Source organism: Sinohyriopsis cumingii, chromosome 17 (assembly GCF_028554795.1).
Source record: "Sinohyriopsis cumingii isolate HCF-2022 chromosome 17, ASM2855479v2, whole genome shotgun sequence".
Taxonomy (NCBI): Eukaryota; Metazoa; Mollusca; class Bivalvia; order Unionida; family Unionidae; genus Sinohyriopsis; species Sinohyriopsis cumingii.
This window is the reverse complement of record NC_142977.1, coordinates 22,497,473-22,516,080: the sequence shown is the minus strand read 5'-3', so window position 1 is coordinate 22,516,080 and position 18,608 is coordinate 22,497,473. Positions and strand designations below refer to the sequence as shown.

At 38.0% G+C, this 18,608-nt stretch overlaps 1 protein-coding gene across 1 annotated transcript; it reads left to right on the top strand.

The window, feature by feature from the left end:
* Window positions 1-6,060: 6,060 nt before the first annotated feature.
* On the top strand, window positions 6,061-17,674 carry LOC149777921 (low-density lipoprotein receptor-related protein 3-like). Its single transcript, XM_089940538.1, has 5 exons — window positions 6,061-6,281; window positions 7,180-7,182; window positions 8,109-8,239; window positions 14,712-14,932; window positions 17,528-17,674. The coding sequence occupies exons 1-5, from the start codon at window positions 6,061-6,063 to the stop codon at window positions 17,672-17,674; spliced, it is 723 nt and encodes a 240-aa protein (XP_089796664.1).
* The last annotated feature ends 934 nt before the right edge of the window (window positions 17,675-18,608 follow it).

Genomic DNA, 18,608 nt, shown 5'->3' with positions numbered 1-18,608 from the left:
GTAGAATAATTACTAATCATTCACTGAAATCCGTCTCCATCTGTTTTACGAGATGTTTTTTCATGTTTTACAGTAGTGTGAGTACTTGTAGTTGATTTTTTGTTTTAGTGTAGCTTTAACAACTTTAGTATATCGCAGTGTTCCATTTTATAGTGATGTCTAGCACTGGGGCATCATGTCGCAGACATATATCATCATGTCTCACCCAGTCACATTATCCTGACACCAGTCTGACCAGTCCTAACACTAACCTCTTAATGATAAATGCCAAGTGAGGTAGCTGATAATACCATTTTTATAAGTCTTTGATATGATTCGTCCGGGGTTCGAATCGGCGACCCGCACATTCGAGGCGGACGCTCTACCGACTTAGGCCACAGCAGCGGTCATGTTTTAACGATTACGACCTTAAAATATAAAGTCTTGACTTTTTATAGCAAGCTTAGAGCGTATCGATATTTTCGATTTGCTTTAAATAAGCAATTGGTTTGTATGCAAGGTAATAGAACTGGGGCATTTATAACTATTAATTAAATTCTTTAATAACATTCCAGTTTTAACAGTAAATATGTAAGTTGTTTTTCTATGACATTGGCATGTGGAAAAAAATGCAAACAATAAAATGTATGATGTTGAATAATACTAATACAATCTGACAATACTTAAAAAAACATGTTCCATGCTCCATATTTCCATATGAAATAATAACAAAACTGACAAACTGGAGGTCAATGATGGATATCTGTACGTGATTTAGTTTCCAAAGCGACCTCCATGTCTTCTTTGGGCAAACATGTTTGCTTTAAAACAGAGATAAATTGGGGAACTTTATTCTAAGTTATAATACCCCTCAAAATGAATCACGAACTGATCAAAATAGATTCTCAATTAAATTGATTAAAGAAAACTTTGCCACTTAAAAAGTCTTTTGCAGAGTTTGTGATGGATTAACGTAGTCTCTTTGCATTGGTGAAATTCCCCAACTTCTGAAAAATAGTCACGTACAAAGTGGACAATAATATTATGATATTTATGGACAATGATTAGTATCTGTCTTTAGCGTAGACTGACCATGCGTTTGTCACCCTGTCCAGTTGCTCACTGCGTTAATTTGTCAACACGCATGTCTTTCGTCCGAAGTGCCCAAACAGTGTATTTTAACAGCGTACCAATAGAGACTGGACTGAAAAGCCTTCAGCAGCAATGGCATCTGGATTTGGATTCATTTTGGTTTTCATTTTAAGTTTAAAATACTCACATGCCTTAAAAAAATGTAAGTCTTTGTCTCTCTCTCTCTCTCTCCCTCTCGTACACTTCCAAACACATATGTGGATATTCTCGTATTATGAGTAGTTGCCGTGATATTTATACTGTGCGAACAATAATCATAATGTACGAATGGTTTGCATTATCGAAATTTTGCTAGCATTTTATTTTGTAATACAGCATTAAGATTTGATACATTCTTAAGAAAATAGCTGGTACTGAAGATTTGCAAGTTGATGGATTTATTACGGAACAATGACTGTGTAAAATTGTAGAAGACGTGGTGATTTGTTTATTATTAGCTTTTCTACCAATTTCTTTATTGACTTTTTGTTGATGCGGATTATCTCCGTTACGTACCGAAAAATAAGTGAGTAATTTTTGAAAATGTATGTGGCCACCCTGATAGTCTACGTGACATAGTTAATACTTGTTTACCATCCCAATCACACCCCTACTGATGGTATACGTGACATGGTTAATGCGTGTTTACCATTCCAATCACACCCCTATTGATGGTCTGCGTGACATTACTTAATATTTGTTTACCCCTCCCAATCACACCCCTACTAGTCTACGTGACACGGTTAATACTTGTTTACCATTCCAATCACACCCTTACTGATGGTCTACGTGACATGGTTAATACGTGTTTACCCCTCCCAATCACACCCCTACTAGTCTACGTGACATTACTTAATACTTGTTTACCATCCCAATCACACCCCTACTAATGGTCTACGTGATATGGTTGATACGTTTTTACCATCCCAATCACACCCCTACTAGTGGTCTATGTGATATGGTTGATACGTGCTTACCATCCTCTTCACACCCCTACTAATGGTCTACGTGATATTGCTTAATACTTGTTTACCACCCCAATCACACCCCTACTATTGGCCTGTGTAACATTGCTTAATACGTGTTTACCATCCCAATCACACCCCTACTGATGGTCTATGTGATATGGTTGATACGTTTTTACCATCCCAATCACACCCCTACTAATGGTCTATGTGATATTGCTTAATACTTGTTTACCACCCCAATCACACCCCTACTAATGGTCTATGTGATATGGTTGATACGTTTTTACCATCCCAATCACACCCCTACTAATGGTCTACGTGATATTACTTAATATTCGTTTACCCTCCCAATCACACCCTTACTAATGGTCTACGTGACATGGTTGATACGTTTTTACCATCCCAATCACACCCTTACTAATGGTCTACGTGACATGGTTGATACGTTTTTACCATCCCAATCACACCCGTACTAATGGTCCACGTGATATTATTTGATACTTGTTTACCATCCCAATCACACCCCTACTAATGGTCTGTGTGACATTACTTACTAATGGTCTACGTGACATGTTTGATACGTGTTTACCATTCCAACCACACCCCTACTAATGGTCTATGTGATATGGTTGATACGTTTTTACCATCCCAATCACACCCCTACTAATGGTGTACGTGATATGGTTGATACGTTTTTACCATCCCAATCACACCCTTACTAGTGGTCTATGTGATATGGTTGATACGTGCTTACCATCCTCTTCACACCCCTACTAATGGTCTACGTCATATTGCTTAATACTTGTTTACCACCCCAATCACACCCCTACTATTGGCCTGTGTAACATTGCTTAATACGTGTTTACCATCCCAATCACACCCCTACTGATGGTCTATGTGATATGGTTGATACGTTTTTACCATCCCAATCACACCCCTACTAATGGTCTATGTGATATTGCTTAATACTTGTTTACCACCCCAATCACACCCCTACTAATGGTCTATGTGATATGGTTGATACGTTTTTACCATCCCAATCACACCCCTACTAATGGTCTATGTGATATTACTTAACATTCGTTTACCCTCCCAATCACACCCTTACTAATGGTCTACGTGACATGGTTGATACGTTTTTACCATCCCAATCACACCCCTACTAGTGGTCTACGTGATATGGTTGATACGTTTTTACCATCCCAATCACACCCCTACTAATGGTCTACGTGATATTACTTAATATTCGTTTACCCTCCCAATCACACCCTTACTAATGGTCTACGTGACATGGTTGATACGTTTTTACCATCCCAATCACACCCGTACTAATGGTCCACGTGATATTATTTGATACTTGTTTACCATCCCAATCACACCCCTACTAATGGTCTGTGTGACATTACTTACTAATGGTCTACGTGACATGTTTGATACGTGTTTACCATTCCAACCACACCCCTACTAATGGTCTATGTGATATGGTTGATACGTTTTTACCATCCCAATCACACCCTTACTAATGGTCTACGTGACATGGTTGATACGTTTTTACCATCCCAATCACACCCGTACTAATGGTCCACGTGATATTATTTGATACTTGTTTACCATCCCAATCACACCCCTACTAATGGTCTACGTGACATGATTAATGCGTGTTTACCCCTCCCAATCACACCCCTACTAATGGTCTACGTGATATGGTTGATACGTTTTTACCATCCCAATCACACCCCTACTAGTGGTCTACGTGATATGGTTGATACGTTTTTACCACCCCAACCAAACCCCTACTAATGGTCTACGTGACATTACTTAATACTTGTTTACCATCCCAACCACACCCCTACTAATGGTCTACGTGACATTACTTAATACTTATTTACCACCCCAATCACATCCCTACTAATGGTCTACGTGACATGATTAATGCGTGTTTACCCCTCCCAATCACACCCCTACTAATAGTTTATGTGACATTACTTAATACTTGTTTACCATCTCATTCACACCCATACGATGGTCTACGTGACATGGCTAATGCTTGTTTACCATCTCATTCACACCCCTACTGATGGTCTACGTGACATGGCTAATGCTTGTTTACCATCTCATTCACACACCGAATGATGATCGAGCGAAATAGTGCAAAGGTTAGGATGAGTGAAGACTGCACAATAAATGTGTATACGATATTGCAAAAACATATGATCAAATATAATTCAGTTATATATGTATAAAGTTTAGTTATTATAGTGCATGTTCTTTGGTTGTAACGAAGTACTGTAATTAATGAAATAATTACGTGCGATTAATTGTAGCAGATTTAAACAAGATATAGAACCATTATTAAAGTGAACGTTAGTTTTATTAGAACATGCAAATCGGTTGCAGAGCAATGATGTAAATTATGAAATGCTTAAGCGTGAACGTGTTTAGCAAATATAATCAGGATAAACATACGGTAACTGGAAGACCCCAACTTTACTCTTATTCAAAGTGCTAAAGAGGGCTGAGCGTCCTATGTGGATAAAAGTCTCATCCTAATTGTCAAATATCTACAAAATCTTAAGTGTCCTTGAACTTTGACCAAGGAAAAACAAAACAAATTAACTAACCCACATCATGGGACAAATATATTCACAATTTCATTCCAATCAGTTGATATACGTATACAATGGCATCAATACAAGCCCGCTACATACATAGCACTGGTGACTATGACCCGAGGTTGAACCAAGCATATATATTTGTGTTTCGCTTGAAAATGTCAACCACTGGACCGCTGGGCAGCAAATACATCTCTGTACAAACCAGGGAACATTACGTACCTATAAAGTCTAATGCATTACGTGTGTGACACTCATTCCGGACATAAATCACCCTCAAACGCAAATCCTAAATTTTCTAATACATGATGGAAAAAACTGTACTACATTTTTCAACATTTTAAGTCTTAAAGCTTTAGTTAATACTGTTTGATGCATGTTCTTTCAGAATATGTACGTGTGTTTTAGGTTAAATAGCAACAATATTAAATACTGTTTTTCAGCAACAACAAAAACAGGAGTAATATAAAACTGATTTATGTTGCAATGGTGTGCTGACCTAAAGGTGGCCTCTCCTCTACCCTCAACAGGGCTTAGCAACAGAACCCCAAGTTCACTTTTGGCACTTATGGACCCCTTACCACTCTACCATTGCCACTGGCACTTAAAACTATTCTTTCAGGGAGGCATTACTGGTCTCATATTGTACTTGTTTCGATATAGTTTAGATCAATACTGGTCTCATATTGTACTTGTTTCGATATAGTTTAGATCAATACTGGTCTCGTATTGTACTTGTTTCGATATAGTTTAGATCAATACTGGTCTCATATTGTACTTGTTTCGATATAGTTTAGATCAATACTGGTCTCATATTGAACTTGTTTCGATATACTTTATGTCAGTATGGGTCTCATATTGTACTTGTTTCGATATAGTTTATGACTATACGGGTCTCATATTGTACTTGTTTGGACATACTAAATGTCAATACGGGTCTCATATTGTACTTGTTTCGATATAATTTATGTCAGTATGGGTCTCATATTGTACTTGTTTCGATATAATTTATGTCAATACGAGTCTCATATTGTACTTGTTTCGATATAGCTTATGTCAACATGGGTCTCATATTGTATTTGGTTCCATATAGTTTATGTCAATAAGGGTCTCATATTGTACTTGTTTCGATATAATTTATGTCAATACGGGTCTCATACTATACTTGTTTCGATATAATTTATGTCAATACGGGTCTCATATTGTACTTGTTTCGATATAACTTATGTCTATATGATTTGGGGTCAGCATGCAATCTTGCATAATTATCGGATGCGCTGTGTTTCGTGAGCCCATTTATCATTTATCCCCTCACCCATTTATTTTTGCTTTCAGACTTTTTAGAAGACAATTGTGGGGGTGTACTCCACATGGAGGGCGAACTGTCGGCCGCGGGAAGACTGCTACTGACCAGGACGAAACATTACCAACGAATGCTTTCGTGTTCCTTAACTATCCAAGTCCCCGAAGACAAGAAAATTATATTGGTATTCAGATCCCTTGAGATTGAATATGAACCCCTATGTGACGATGATTACCTCCAGATGTTTGATGGAATGAATACTTCGGCACCTACTGTACACGGTACTTCGTTAATTGATTAGTACAACATAGTCTGACGACAGGTGAAACAAATTTACCGAAAAATAAAGAAATAAGAAAGAGTCCCAACTTTCTCTGGATGCTAATGATTTTATGTTTTCATCTATCGTATTATCATCTATGCCAAACATTAATATCATCTATGCATGGGAATTATCATCACCTAAAGTGCTGTTGTGCTATGAGTTTAGTTTCTTTATCAGAAACGTTTTATAAAAAATCGAATTGATTTAACAAGGGGTACGAAGAAGCAACAATAAAGTTCATAAAGAAATTTTTTAAACTGAGAAAAATTGCACACAATTTCAAGCTCACCCAGAAATCCAGATTCATTAAAACTCTGCAGTTTGTATGAAAAATCAACATATGCGGCCATGCTAAAGGTAGCCTCACTCATAAAACGTTATTCTTCTTTCTTATTTACTCTCTCCTTCAAAATAATTATTTTCTACTTCAAACTTAATTTTATTCTGAAATATTAGACATATATTCACGTTCGGTCTTTAAAAATACTCACGTTCGGTTGGTGTGTGCAACTACTCCCTGCATGACTGTTCAATAATTCAAACTTAATATCGTCTGCCACATATTCATATATATGTACAAATTATGTATCGTAAAAGGAGAAGAAAATTATAAGCTATTCACTTTTGTTCTAATCATTGACCTTCTACATCCTACATCTTGTAATTTCCAACTACAAACGTATGAAGTCAAATATATCTAATTAACTATTAATTAGGATCTACAGGTATATGTCAATAACTACTGAACTATTGGATTAATGAAGAATAACCTGTATACAATCATGGGGACTATACAAGTTGCCTCCCTTGAAATGGCTATGTACCACCATAATCGGATGATCACTCGGCTATTTCTTTCAGGCCGTGAAATAACCTTGGATGTGGTTATAGAAATATATAGTAATTTGATGTTTGGTGATTCTACTCCGGCGAAACACACCTCGTATGTCACAACAGCAAAGGCCGACAATGTTCCGATTGTGACTTTGTCGCAATTAATGTTACTAGATAATTCTCTACATTTGTTTCTTAGTAGTGAACTTTCCGTTGTATCCAAAATGGTAATAAATTGTACCTTATTCTAAAGTACCTTCAAAGAGGAACTCATGGTGAAATTCTTGTCACATGTTATCCCGCAGTTTTTAAGAGGCTGGACTATAAACAAAGCACTGTGCACTGGGTCACAGATTTCACTACCGGTTCATTACCATTGACCCATTCATTACTCACTGTGTGCTGTTGCCGAAATAGCCACAGAAAACCACACCATAATGCTCAAGTTCTAAAATAAACACATGTACCTTCTTTAAATGCTAAGAATGCCTAAATCTAACTATTGTTTCACCACCAAAAGGAGAGCGGGAAAATGTTCACAAAATAGAATGGGGCTACATTCGTCGGTACTGAACCTAAAGTAATAATTGTGACCCGATTCCGTCTCATTAGGCCTCCATATTGTTCCACTGAAGTAGCTCAGACTATGCGACAAATTACATCCGATGTTTCTTTCTAGACTTGACGGAAAAGGCCGAGATAGTCCAACTGGATCCACTAATGTTGTGCAAGAAATGTAGAAATGAGCTGGTGAGGTAATGCTTACTAGTGTACCGAGATATACTGACTGTAATATTTTTCCCCCAAGAATTATTTTTTGTTTAATATATTAGTCAATGCTCAAAAGTCAATAAGATTTAATATTGACTTTTGAGCATTAAGTTATTTAGTTTTTAAGTCAACTAGTGTTTGATGCTGTTTAGTAATTAAAATCTACTTATGATAGGTTTGGCGAGGAGAATATGCGGCCATAAGAAACCACCTGGGTCTTACATCACTTCCGGTAGATACGTTACGGTGCACTTCAACAGCGACACGCACAAACAAGATGATGGCTTTGATCTTGTCTTCACAAGTTTCCACACAGGTAAAACTTATATGATATAAAGGTTAAGTATAAAGTAATTACATCAAATGGAGAAAAATGTCATAAATTATTTTTAAAGCTTGGCATTCCAGTTAAAATTTGTAGTCTTTATTTTGTGGCAGTATTTTGTGGCAAGTGTTTCTCACCCAAGAAACAGCGTTGCATACACACACAAATTTATACGTGTTTTTTTTCCAAGTCGGCGTTGTTTTGTGATAATAGTTGTCTGCACCTAATGTGTGTTTCTAAAAATGGTTATCCTATGTTCGTTTTTAACATTAAATTCCCCTTATGTCCATACCGTTCCAAATCCATATTATCTGTTAATATGGCACTAAAACCATATGGTCCTTTTTGTTATTTTAGTGTCCCCATAAACTATTAATGCGTTTTATATACCGTAGGGATATTTGAAGCCGTTCGACCATAAGTTCTTCAAACGTCATATCAATGTTTTTCCGCCCTCCCCACCGACTCGGAATAAGACAATTGCGCAGTTTTGAATTCATTAAGTAGCTTCTCTTTAATTCGCTCTTTCCAAAATATTATTTCACTCTGTAAAGTGTGTATGAAACTCAGAAAAACTGGAATTTATAAGAGATCGCTGAAAGCATTTAGATAATTTCTAATATGGTTGTACTATACAGAAATATAGATAGAACATTCAATGAATATGTAATAAAACCTTTATATTATGCTTCAAAAATATCAAATGTCGCCTTATAGACTAAACGTGAATCATAATGTGTGTCATATATATATATATATATATATATATATATATATATATATATATATATATATATATATATATATATATATATATATATATATATATATATATATATAATTCTGCAATACATGCTATCTCAGTTCAATGTCACGATATTGACCGGTCCATATAATGAGTTATCAAGCTAAAGATTGCGTTGGATTGATGTCTTAACTTGCAAATTGTTCGATTGCATAAGAGTATCAGTTACTTCTGTAGTGTGCAATATAAAGGTGAAATGACTCCATTTCGGCTTGAGTCATATCAACCTGGCAGACATGGCAGACAGCTCAGGTGGCCTAAGTGGTTAGAACGTCTGCTTCTCATGCGGGAGGTCGTGGGAATGAACCCCGGCCAAGGCATATCAAAGACTTTTAAAAATGGTACTAGCAGCTGGCGCTCGGCGTAAGAAGTTTAATGCTAGGACTGGTCGGCCTGGTGTCAGGATAATGTGACTGCGTGCTTCATGGCCAGAACACAATACCCTAGTGCTAAAAACTGCTGTACTGCAGACATCAACATCACATACCCACCAACCCACACACACACAAACCTGACGATTGATGTCCATCCATCGACATCTGATTTTGCGTTCCACATAAATATCTGGTTTTAATTGTAATAGTAGCTCGATTCATAATATTATCTGGGGGTGTCTTCGATGATGATGGGATTGGTGGTGGGATCGACAATTTTCTTGGTATAAATGAGCCCAAACACGTGCGCATTCAGCAATTACTTAACGGGTACGTAATTTGTTTTTCACTTTTTATTACACAGCTTTTAATCGCACAATCCTTCCCTCAGTATGATGTAGTTAACTCGAAGATATTGATATTGGATTGTTGAGGATGCAGACAGCCTTTAATTCTCCCGACTTTAGATAGTTTTAATTAGATCTATTTGAGTGGACTTTTTTTTCGCAGTTTTGCGTATGTATCTTCTTCATGAAGAAATGCAAATTTAGTGAAGTATGTCGTGCATTGTATGAATAACTCGTAATGCACAAATTATACGAAGATTTGAACATATCATGAATCATGTCTATGTTTAGTGCAACTGAAGCGGCAGGTGTGGGTACACTGACAGCCGTAGCTTCAAACCTGCACACTGGCGGATCGGGCCATGTGGTCGTTCTTCACTGACCGGAGCACCTGTGGTGTTCTTCAGACCTTTGAACGACTGACCAGCCCCTTTTAGGATTAGAACTGCTCACCGCCATGGCACAAGGAAGGGGCTGTAAAACGTGCCTAAACATTGTCTGCTCCATCTTTCCCTATCAGGTTAAGCGGGGCTAGCAGGGACCCTATATATGAAAAAGATGCGGATCGTTCATATTTCCCTCGGCGCATGGAACGTGCACACACTTTTGGACAGATGATGCGGACAGATCTCAGAGGAGAACTTCCTAGACTGGCAGAGAGCTATCCATGCACAATATCGACTATGCAGTCGTTGAACAGTGAAACTTTGCTTGCAGGAGAGGGCGAACTTTGTGAAAGGGGTGCTGGCTACACTTTTTGAAGCGAAAGTGGGGATAGACCTGAGCCGGAATAGGCTTTGCAGTTAAGTCAGTGTTTGCTTGCAGGCTAGCTGGACTTCCAAAGAGTGAGAACAAATGCCTTATGAACATGAAACTCCACATGTCGAATTCAATAAAGCATATCACGATATTTAGCGAATACGTTCCAATCATTTCCTACCTTGAAAAAGTAAAGGACAAATTTTTATAAAGAACTCCACACTATCATAACCTCTTTTCCCAAATCTGACAAGCTCCTCATCCTACGTGCCCTCAATGCGAGGGTTGACTTTGATAACGTCTCCTGTAAAGGGTCTATTAAAAAGCATTGCGTCTGTCACTGCAACAGTAGTGATCTTCTATTCCTCAGACACTGGCATCTCATCGACCACGTGATCGTCAGGAAGAGGAATAAGCTGTATGCATGGGAGACCAAGTCCATGTATGGCACAAAATGTTGGACTGGCTACCGCCTTGTAGTGTCCAAGCTAATAATCCTTATCCAACCTAAGAAACGCCCACAAGACAAGAAGATTCCAAAACGGTTGAAAGTCGCCAAGAGGAAGAACTCCATCTCCAAAAATTCCTTTGTCTTCACTCTAGAAAACGTCTTCAATTATACCCCTCGGGACACCAAGAAAGTGTAGTCAAACTTAACGAATCTAAGAGAGCTGGTCTGCAACACCACTACAGGGATCCAAGTGCCCTCCTCCAGAAAGCACAATGACTGGCTTGATGAGAATTCCAAACTCCACCTCAAAGAAATATACCTTCAATAACATCAAAAGGACTGTTCAGCAGAAAACTCCGACAAATGCAGAACTCTTGGCTGAGTAACAAAACTGATGAGATCCAAAGATACCCTGAAAAGCATGATATGAAGAGGTTTTATGAATCAATGGATGACCCACCAGCCCCATTAGAGACCCAGAAAGCGATACGTCTGATCTCTAGCAGAATTCTCAGCAGATATATACAAGGAAGGCGGTGTAACTCTGACTGATAATCTCCCTCAATTGTTTCGGATCATATGGCCGTAAGAGACTATCCTACAGAAATTCAAGGACGCTTCTATTATACTCCTGTGTAAGCGCAAAAGATATCATCACACCTGTGAAGACTATTGATTTATATATTTGCTCTCCATCGCAGGCAAAATGCTAGCCAGGATTCTCCTCAACCGTCTCGCATCACACCTTGATTACGGATTAATACCAGAAGGACAGTGTGGATTCTGGAAGGATCGCGGAACCATCAACATGGCGTTCGTTGCTAGGCCGTTGCACAAGAATTGCCAGGATCAGAATACTGACCTATACTCAACGTATGAAGACCTGACCAAGGTCTTTGACACTGTTAATAGAAAGGGCCTGTTCAAGAGCATAGCCAAGTACGGATGCCCAAGGAAATGTATCACCATGGGGTAGCAATTCCACGACCGCATGGAAGCTAGAGTCCGGGACAATATTGAGACGTCTGAGCCGTTTCCTGTCTCGAACGGAGTGAAGTATGGCTGTCTACTGGCGCCAACACCTTTCATTCTCATGTTCTCTGTCATGCTCTTTGATGCCTTCCGATATGGTGACGTGGAAATCGGCATCATGTACCTAACTGGTGGCAAACGTGTCAACCTCAGGATGTTTCAAGCAAAAAGCTATGGTCAAGACAGGCATAGTCAGGGACTTGCTATTTGCTGTTGACTGAAACCTCAAAGCTGTCTATGTAGCTCATGTACAAAGGAGCTGTGAGAAGTTCTCGGATGCTTGAACAAAATTTCGACCTTACAATCAAAACAAAGAAAACTGAAGTAATTATCAGCCAGCCCATAGGAAACCGTATGCCGAGTCAAACATCAGAGTGAACGACCACAAAATGAACGCAAGCGGCATTAGTCTACAGACAAAGCTGACAGTGTACATAATTATATTGGTCCCTACGCTACTATACGACTGCGAAACATGGACAGTGTACCAGCGCCATGCGAAGAAGTTGAACTACTTCCACACAACTTGCCTCAGAAGACTCTTCAACATCAAGTGGCAAGACAGGATCCGGATAATGCGTTCCTTGCCCGAGCAAGCCTACCCAGTATCTACATCATCCTGATGCACTCACCGTTGCGATGGACAAGTCATGTAGGTAGCATGCCAGACCAGCGGCTTCCCAAAAACTCTTTTATGGTGAACTTGAACAAGGAAAACGCTCGAAAGGAAGCCAGAGGAAATGTTACAAGGACATCTCGAAGAAATCTTTGAAGGAATTTGGCATAAGCACTGACAAATGGGATCAGACTCCCGGGACATCTGTGTGTGACGCACAGCAGGATAACTGAAGCAGATCAGGAAAGCCCGATCCATTGACCACCCCCCCCCCCATTTGCGTTGTTGCCATCCCCTGTCCACACTGCCATAGATTATTCAGAGCGCACATGGCCCTTTTCAGCCACCTGTGCACCCACAACCTTTCGATCCCTCTCAAACACTGGATGACTAAAGTGGTCCTCGTCGTCTCGACGGAAAACTCACATGTTTAGTACATCCCCTACATATATCATGAAATATGTCTTATGTCTAGTGCATTCCCTACGTTTATGGTGTAATATGTATTATGTTTAGTGCATCTCATACAAAGCATATATAATAAAGTATGGCATGTTTAGTATATCCCCTACAATGCTTGAGTGGGTTGGTAGCGGAGTGGTGTAAAGCACTCGCCTTTACCGATCACTATCATTTCACTTATATCCGCGTGTATCTAGACTCTGGCTCTGCTTGTGTGGATATGTGAGAAAGCTTGTCAGTAGCTTCTCGTGGGTCGGTGGTTCTTTCAGGTACTTTCCCGGGTTCTTCCCCCACCAGCTATACTGGCCGACACGTATAGCTAGCTTATCTTGCGCTGAGAAATGGTGTTAAAACCCAAAACAAGAGCCACGACGCGTGGGTGAGAGACGTCACTGTAATGTCACATCCGATTGGTCGAGATTGTTACCATCATGAAGCATGTATTTCTGATCTGAATGTGATCAAACCATGAATATATACTTTCATCGTTAAATTCTTGGACGAGTTTGATAATAAGCGAAATCCACTCATACTAATAAGGAGATCATTCTGAGTTTAACTGAGATTATGGCCACTATAGAAGCTTCGATTCGGATCCGATCTTGATCAAAGTTTGAAATTTTGACTTATATCACTACAGGCTTCGATGGGCCCCTTAAAGATCGAGACACACACACACACACACACACACACACACAAACAAACACATACACTCACAAAAACACACATACGAGATAATCCTGCGCCTAATTTTCACCCTGTTACCACCTTATATGTCTGATTTTGGATCCGATTTTCAATTTTGATCAAACCTGGAATATGTGCTTATGTCAGTAAGTCTCGAATAAGTTCGATAATGGAAAAGATCCCCGCATATTAAGTAGGTGATGTTGCTTCTGATTGGCTATAATTTCTACCACTCTGACGGCTGTATTTCTGATCCTATTTTGATCAAACGTGGTATATATGCTTATATCTTCAAGATAGCAGATTGATTCGACAGTGGGAGAGATGCATGGTAACTAGATGAGCATGCATTTTGTAGGCTTGTTGCCATTCTGGAGATCCGTTTACAAAAGGATTTCGTCTACCTTAAGGTATCTTAGGATTGTCGTAGACATGTTCCATAAATAAGAGAGGTCTGCGCGTGATAATGAACTATCTTGTAACTGTCTGGCTGAGCTTGTTGTTGTCCAGATGAGGAGAAAATATTTCTCGTCCAATTTCTATAAAACTTTGTAAATGGGTTTATATAATCGAGATCTTAGTCGACATCTGGTATGAGCAAGAGAATGCATAATAACAATGCCATTTTCTTGAGTAATAATTGTATCCCTATATTGTAAAAGAGGTAAAATCAACATGACAGTCAGGTGAGCGATACCAGACCTCTTAGTTCTCTTGTTTTTAACACTTGCCAGTATAATCATAAAACTATGAATTTAATTATCACCGAGAATACAAATCATACGAAATCAACAATGGGGGAAGACGAAACAACATTCTGTGGCAGTCTATTTATTCATCAATCGGAATGTTTTAAAAGCATCTCCTTAAGAAGTGGTATAAAGCGGAACGAGACGGGAATCCGAAAAATTTTCTTCGTTTGAATTTCAGACAAATGTGACAGAAATGAGTACAGGTGCCGGAACGGACGGTGTATCTCAGGACGGCTGGAATGTAACGGTTACAATAACTGCGGGGACGGATCAGACGAATGTCATCTTACGCCAAATTCTGTTCTCGGCATTGTAATCGGAGTCTTCCTCCTAACAATCATCGCCGTTGGTGGTATTATTGTGTTCCGGAAAAAGCGGCTAGAAAGTAAGAGGAGAAAGGTATGTATAAGGCTATTTATATCTTAGGCGTTTTGCATAAGGGATTGGGGTCCTGTTGACAATTCATGAAAAAAATAGAAATATTTGATTGGTGTTTGACGGTACATGAACACATGACAGACTATTTTCTGTCGCGTCCTCGGGAGGAAAGTGCTTTACAGAATTGCCCGGTGAACCATACGGACAGCTCACTCGGGCAACTCTGCGCAAGACTTGAACCTGTATCCCACTGATTGTTGATTCCAGCAAACACCACATGCTACCCACGACTTCCGGGTATTCAGGAAATATCTGGCTGAGATTTGGGGTTACCACCTGTCATGTATTTTAAGAAGCTCTTCCATATTGAATTGCTAAACGTAGTGCTATATGTCCTAACAAACAGAGTGACACTGAAGAAGACGTAGTTTTGACAGCATCCAGGGAGTTAACAATTAAACATTGGCATACAATCACGCACAAAAATGTGTAGCACCTATATAGATGGTTCTAAGTGGCTCGGTTTAACTGATTTCGTCTACTAAAGCGTTTCCTCTGTCAAGAAAATTCTTTCATTATTTGGATAGTATTGTCTAAATTTAAAATAGCGCCTGATACATTGCCATCAAATACAGAGAAAGATAAATTTTGCAAGATATTTTGTATGGCGCTTGTTTTCGAGGGCTTACCTTCATTTAGAGAGAAATATACATGGTTCGCCAGATCATGTATCTTCACTTTCAGACCAACCTTAGTCCAATATAAAATAAATGTTCCGCTATATCGCCTTTTTTAGTCAGCTACTCACGGTGCCTTCTGCGTTTTCAGAAATTTTTAATCCCGCGATTGCTCCTTAAACGTTAGTCTTAAGTTATATTTGGCAGCCTACATCACGTAGCTTATTCAATACATTGTACTTATATGACCGTTTGTTTCTATTGACGTGGTTTTGTGAATATGATACATGGAAATTTCAAACAAATACATTCGGGGGTTTTTCTTCGGGATTTTGGTGTTTGTTTTCTGTTGTTTGTTTGTTATCATGTTGTCTTTGTTTTGTTTTGTTCTGTGTTTGTGGGTTTTGTTCGACAATCTTCTCTAAAATGAAATTTTTATTCCACAATTAATTTAAATTTCACTCCTTGTAACTTCTCCTTTCTTGTATAAACAGTACCCTAAATGTGTGTATCTATTCTATCTTTCACCTTGAAAACTACGCATTTGTTTTATAAATAAGACACGCAAATTCTTTCTTATTCATTGATTTCGTTCTGATATTTCTTTCCTCCATTTGTTTTTAGACTAATTCAAAACAGGAAAGATGAAAAAAGGGAATGTATCGAAACAAGGTCGATGCAAACCAAGATTGTACAATTTATCATACTTCCTGTCTTTTCAACTATTTTTGTTCATTTTAAAGTTGTTGATGTTATTGATGGTGGTGGGGTGGTGTGTGTGTGTGTGTGTGTGTGTGTGTGTGTGTGTGTGTGTGTGTGTGTGTGTGTGCGTGTAACTTTTTGCGCTAATGTCTTGAACAAAAATATCAGTTTTGGCTATTTTCGTGAACTCGGTAAAGCGTCACACAAATATTAATGACAACTCAGGCGTAAAGTACCATGTCAAGTCTATTGGGTATAATTTCTACTGGGTACCATTTCTACTGGGTATCATTTCTACTGGGTATCATTTCTATTGGGTACCGTTTCTAATGGGTACCATTTCTATAGGGTGTCATTTCCACTGGCTACCATTTCTACTAGCAACCATTTATACTGGGTATCATTTCTTTTTGGTATCATTTCTACTGTGTACCATTTCAACTGGATATCATTTCTACTAGGTACCATTTCTATTGGGTATTATTTCTACTGGGTACCATTTCTACTGTGTATCATTTCTTATTGGTATTATTTCTACTGTGTACCATTTCAATTGGGTATCATTTCTACTAGGTACCATTTCTACTGGATATCAGTCATTTTTTTTAATACGTCACCGCTAATATAAAACGTAAGGTTGAAACTGTACAATTCTGTAATCGACGTTAACACGCTTGTAAAACCGAAAATGGCTTCAGACTTTGAAATGCAGTATGGCTACTAAATTCCAGAAAACATTGATAGTTATTGACATTTCATAGTCTGTGGTCACGCGTTAAGTAAAAGACACACCTGACACAAACTGGACCAGATTATGTTCAGTTAACAAATCATGTGGTAGGCTAATTGCTGAGACAAATATCCAACAATGTCCCAATAGCTATATAAAAAAAGAAAGATTAAAAAGAAACAAACTTCGACACACGCACCACCCAAGCCTTTTCACCTTAAAGAAGGGCAAGCATATATGGTATATTGTTAGGAATAAAACGTTTCCAGGTAAGCCAATTAAAAACGATTATGGTTACCTGTTTATTATCTATTCGTGTTTGATGGTATTCCTTTGCATAAATGAAGAGTAGAATGTATTTTTTTTGTGCTAAATGTCCGGGCTATAATATCCAGGTATGTGACCGGCCTTTGATACTTTAACAACGGAGAATGACAAAACAGTATTCGGAAAAAAAAAATCTTTTACTCACATTGTTCATGTGTATGTAAAAAACTTTAATTTCAGGGTGGGCAGACAAGCAAGAAAAGTACAGTATCCTCTGCAATTGAACACGTTGTCCAGGCAACAAAGCAAAGCGATAACCCTGCTGTCATCCCTGTTGATTTGATTCAAGAATTAACAACTGTGAAAGTTAGATCTAAATCATTCTAGTTCACCGCTTTGTATGTATGTATATATATATATATATATATATATATATATATATATATATATATATATATATATATATATATATATATATATGTCAGATATGTAATACATTTGTTTTGGTTTCTTTTGTCACTAAAGAACCGACAGATACGATTTTCCTACAATACGAATTATCCACGTCTAATATTCACCGCAACCTTCGTACTGGGACGGGAATATGAGTCTTATGAGTTGCCTCTCTTGTTTTACTTACCTGAGCTTTCCTTTGATCATTTTAAATAACTATTTCTCATATTCTTTTAGTATAATTTTCATGCTGTTTTATTTGTTTATTTACTTATTTCGCTCAAACCATTCTGCCTCAGTCAGACGTTTGCGATGGTGACTATGCTGAAAAAAAAAATAATCAAAAGAATGTTTTATGTAAGTCAGCAGCGCAAAAGTCGTGCATAAAGGCCTTTAAAACTACACAAGATTATTAAAAACTGGCTGCGTATTGTTCAGATTAATGTTATTATATATATATATATATATATATATATATATATATATATATATATATATATATATATATATATATATATATCCAAATGTTTTATGAGATTTGGATGAAGTTACAGAGTTTTGGTAGAAAACCATGGCTATTTGTATTCGAAAGTCTTATGACTCTACGGCTTATACAAAAGTATACGTGATGTTGAAGTCGTTGTATATGTACTTCAAAGAATTAAACATATGTATGCTCAAGAATGCTATTCTTCTATCACATTATATTATGTTTTTATGCGGTCAACAGTTAATCAGAACCAATCAAATATCGTGAATATGCCAACGATAAACACCAGATAAAATCTGTCAGTTAATTAAGAGTAATTAATCATAATCTGGAGATTAACAAGGGATTATTAACTTTACACAAAGGTAAGATAATATG

Bases quoted from the DNA above. Each gene is read 5' to 3' on its own strand.
- LOC149777921 (XM_089940538.1), top strand. From the start codon at position 6,061: ATGGAGGGCGAACTGTCGGCCGCGGGAAGACTGCTACTGACCAGGACG. The intron at 8,240-14,711 runs GTAAAACTTATA...TTTGAATTTCAG, and splicing joins CTTCACAAGTTTCCACACAG to ACAAATGTGACAGAAATGAG. The intron at 14,933-17,527 runs GTATGTATAAGG...CTTTAATTTCAG, and splicing joins TAGAAAGTAAGAGGAGAAAG to GGTGGGCAGACAAGCAAGAA.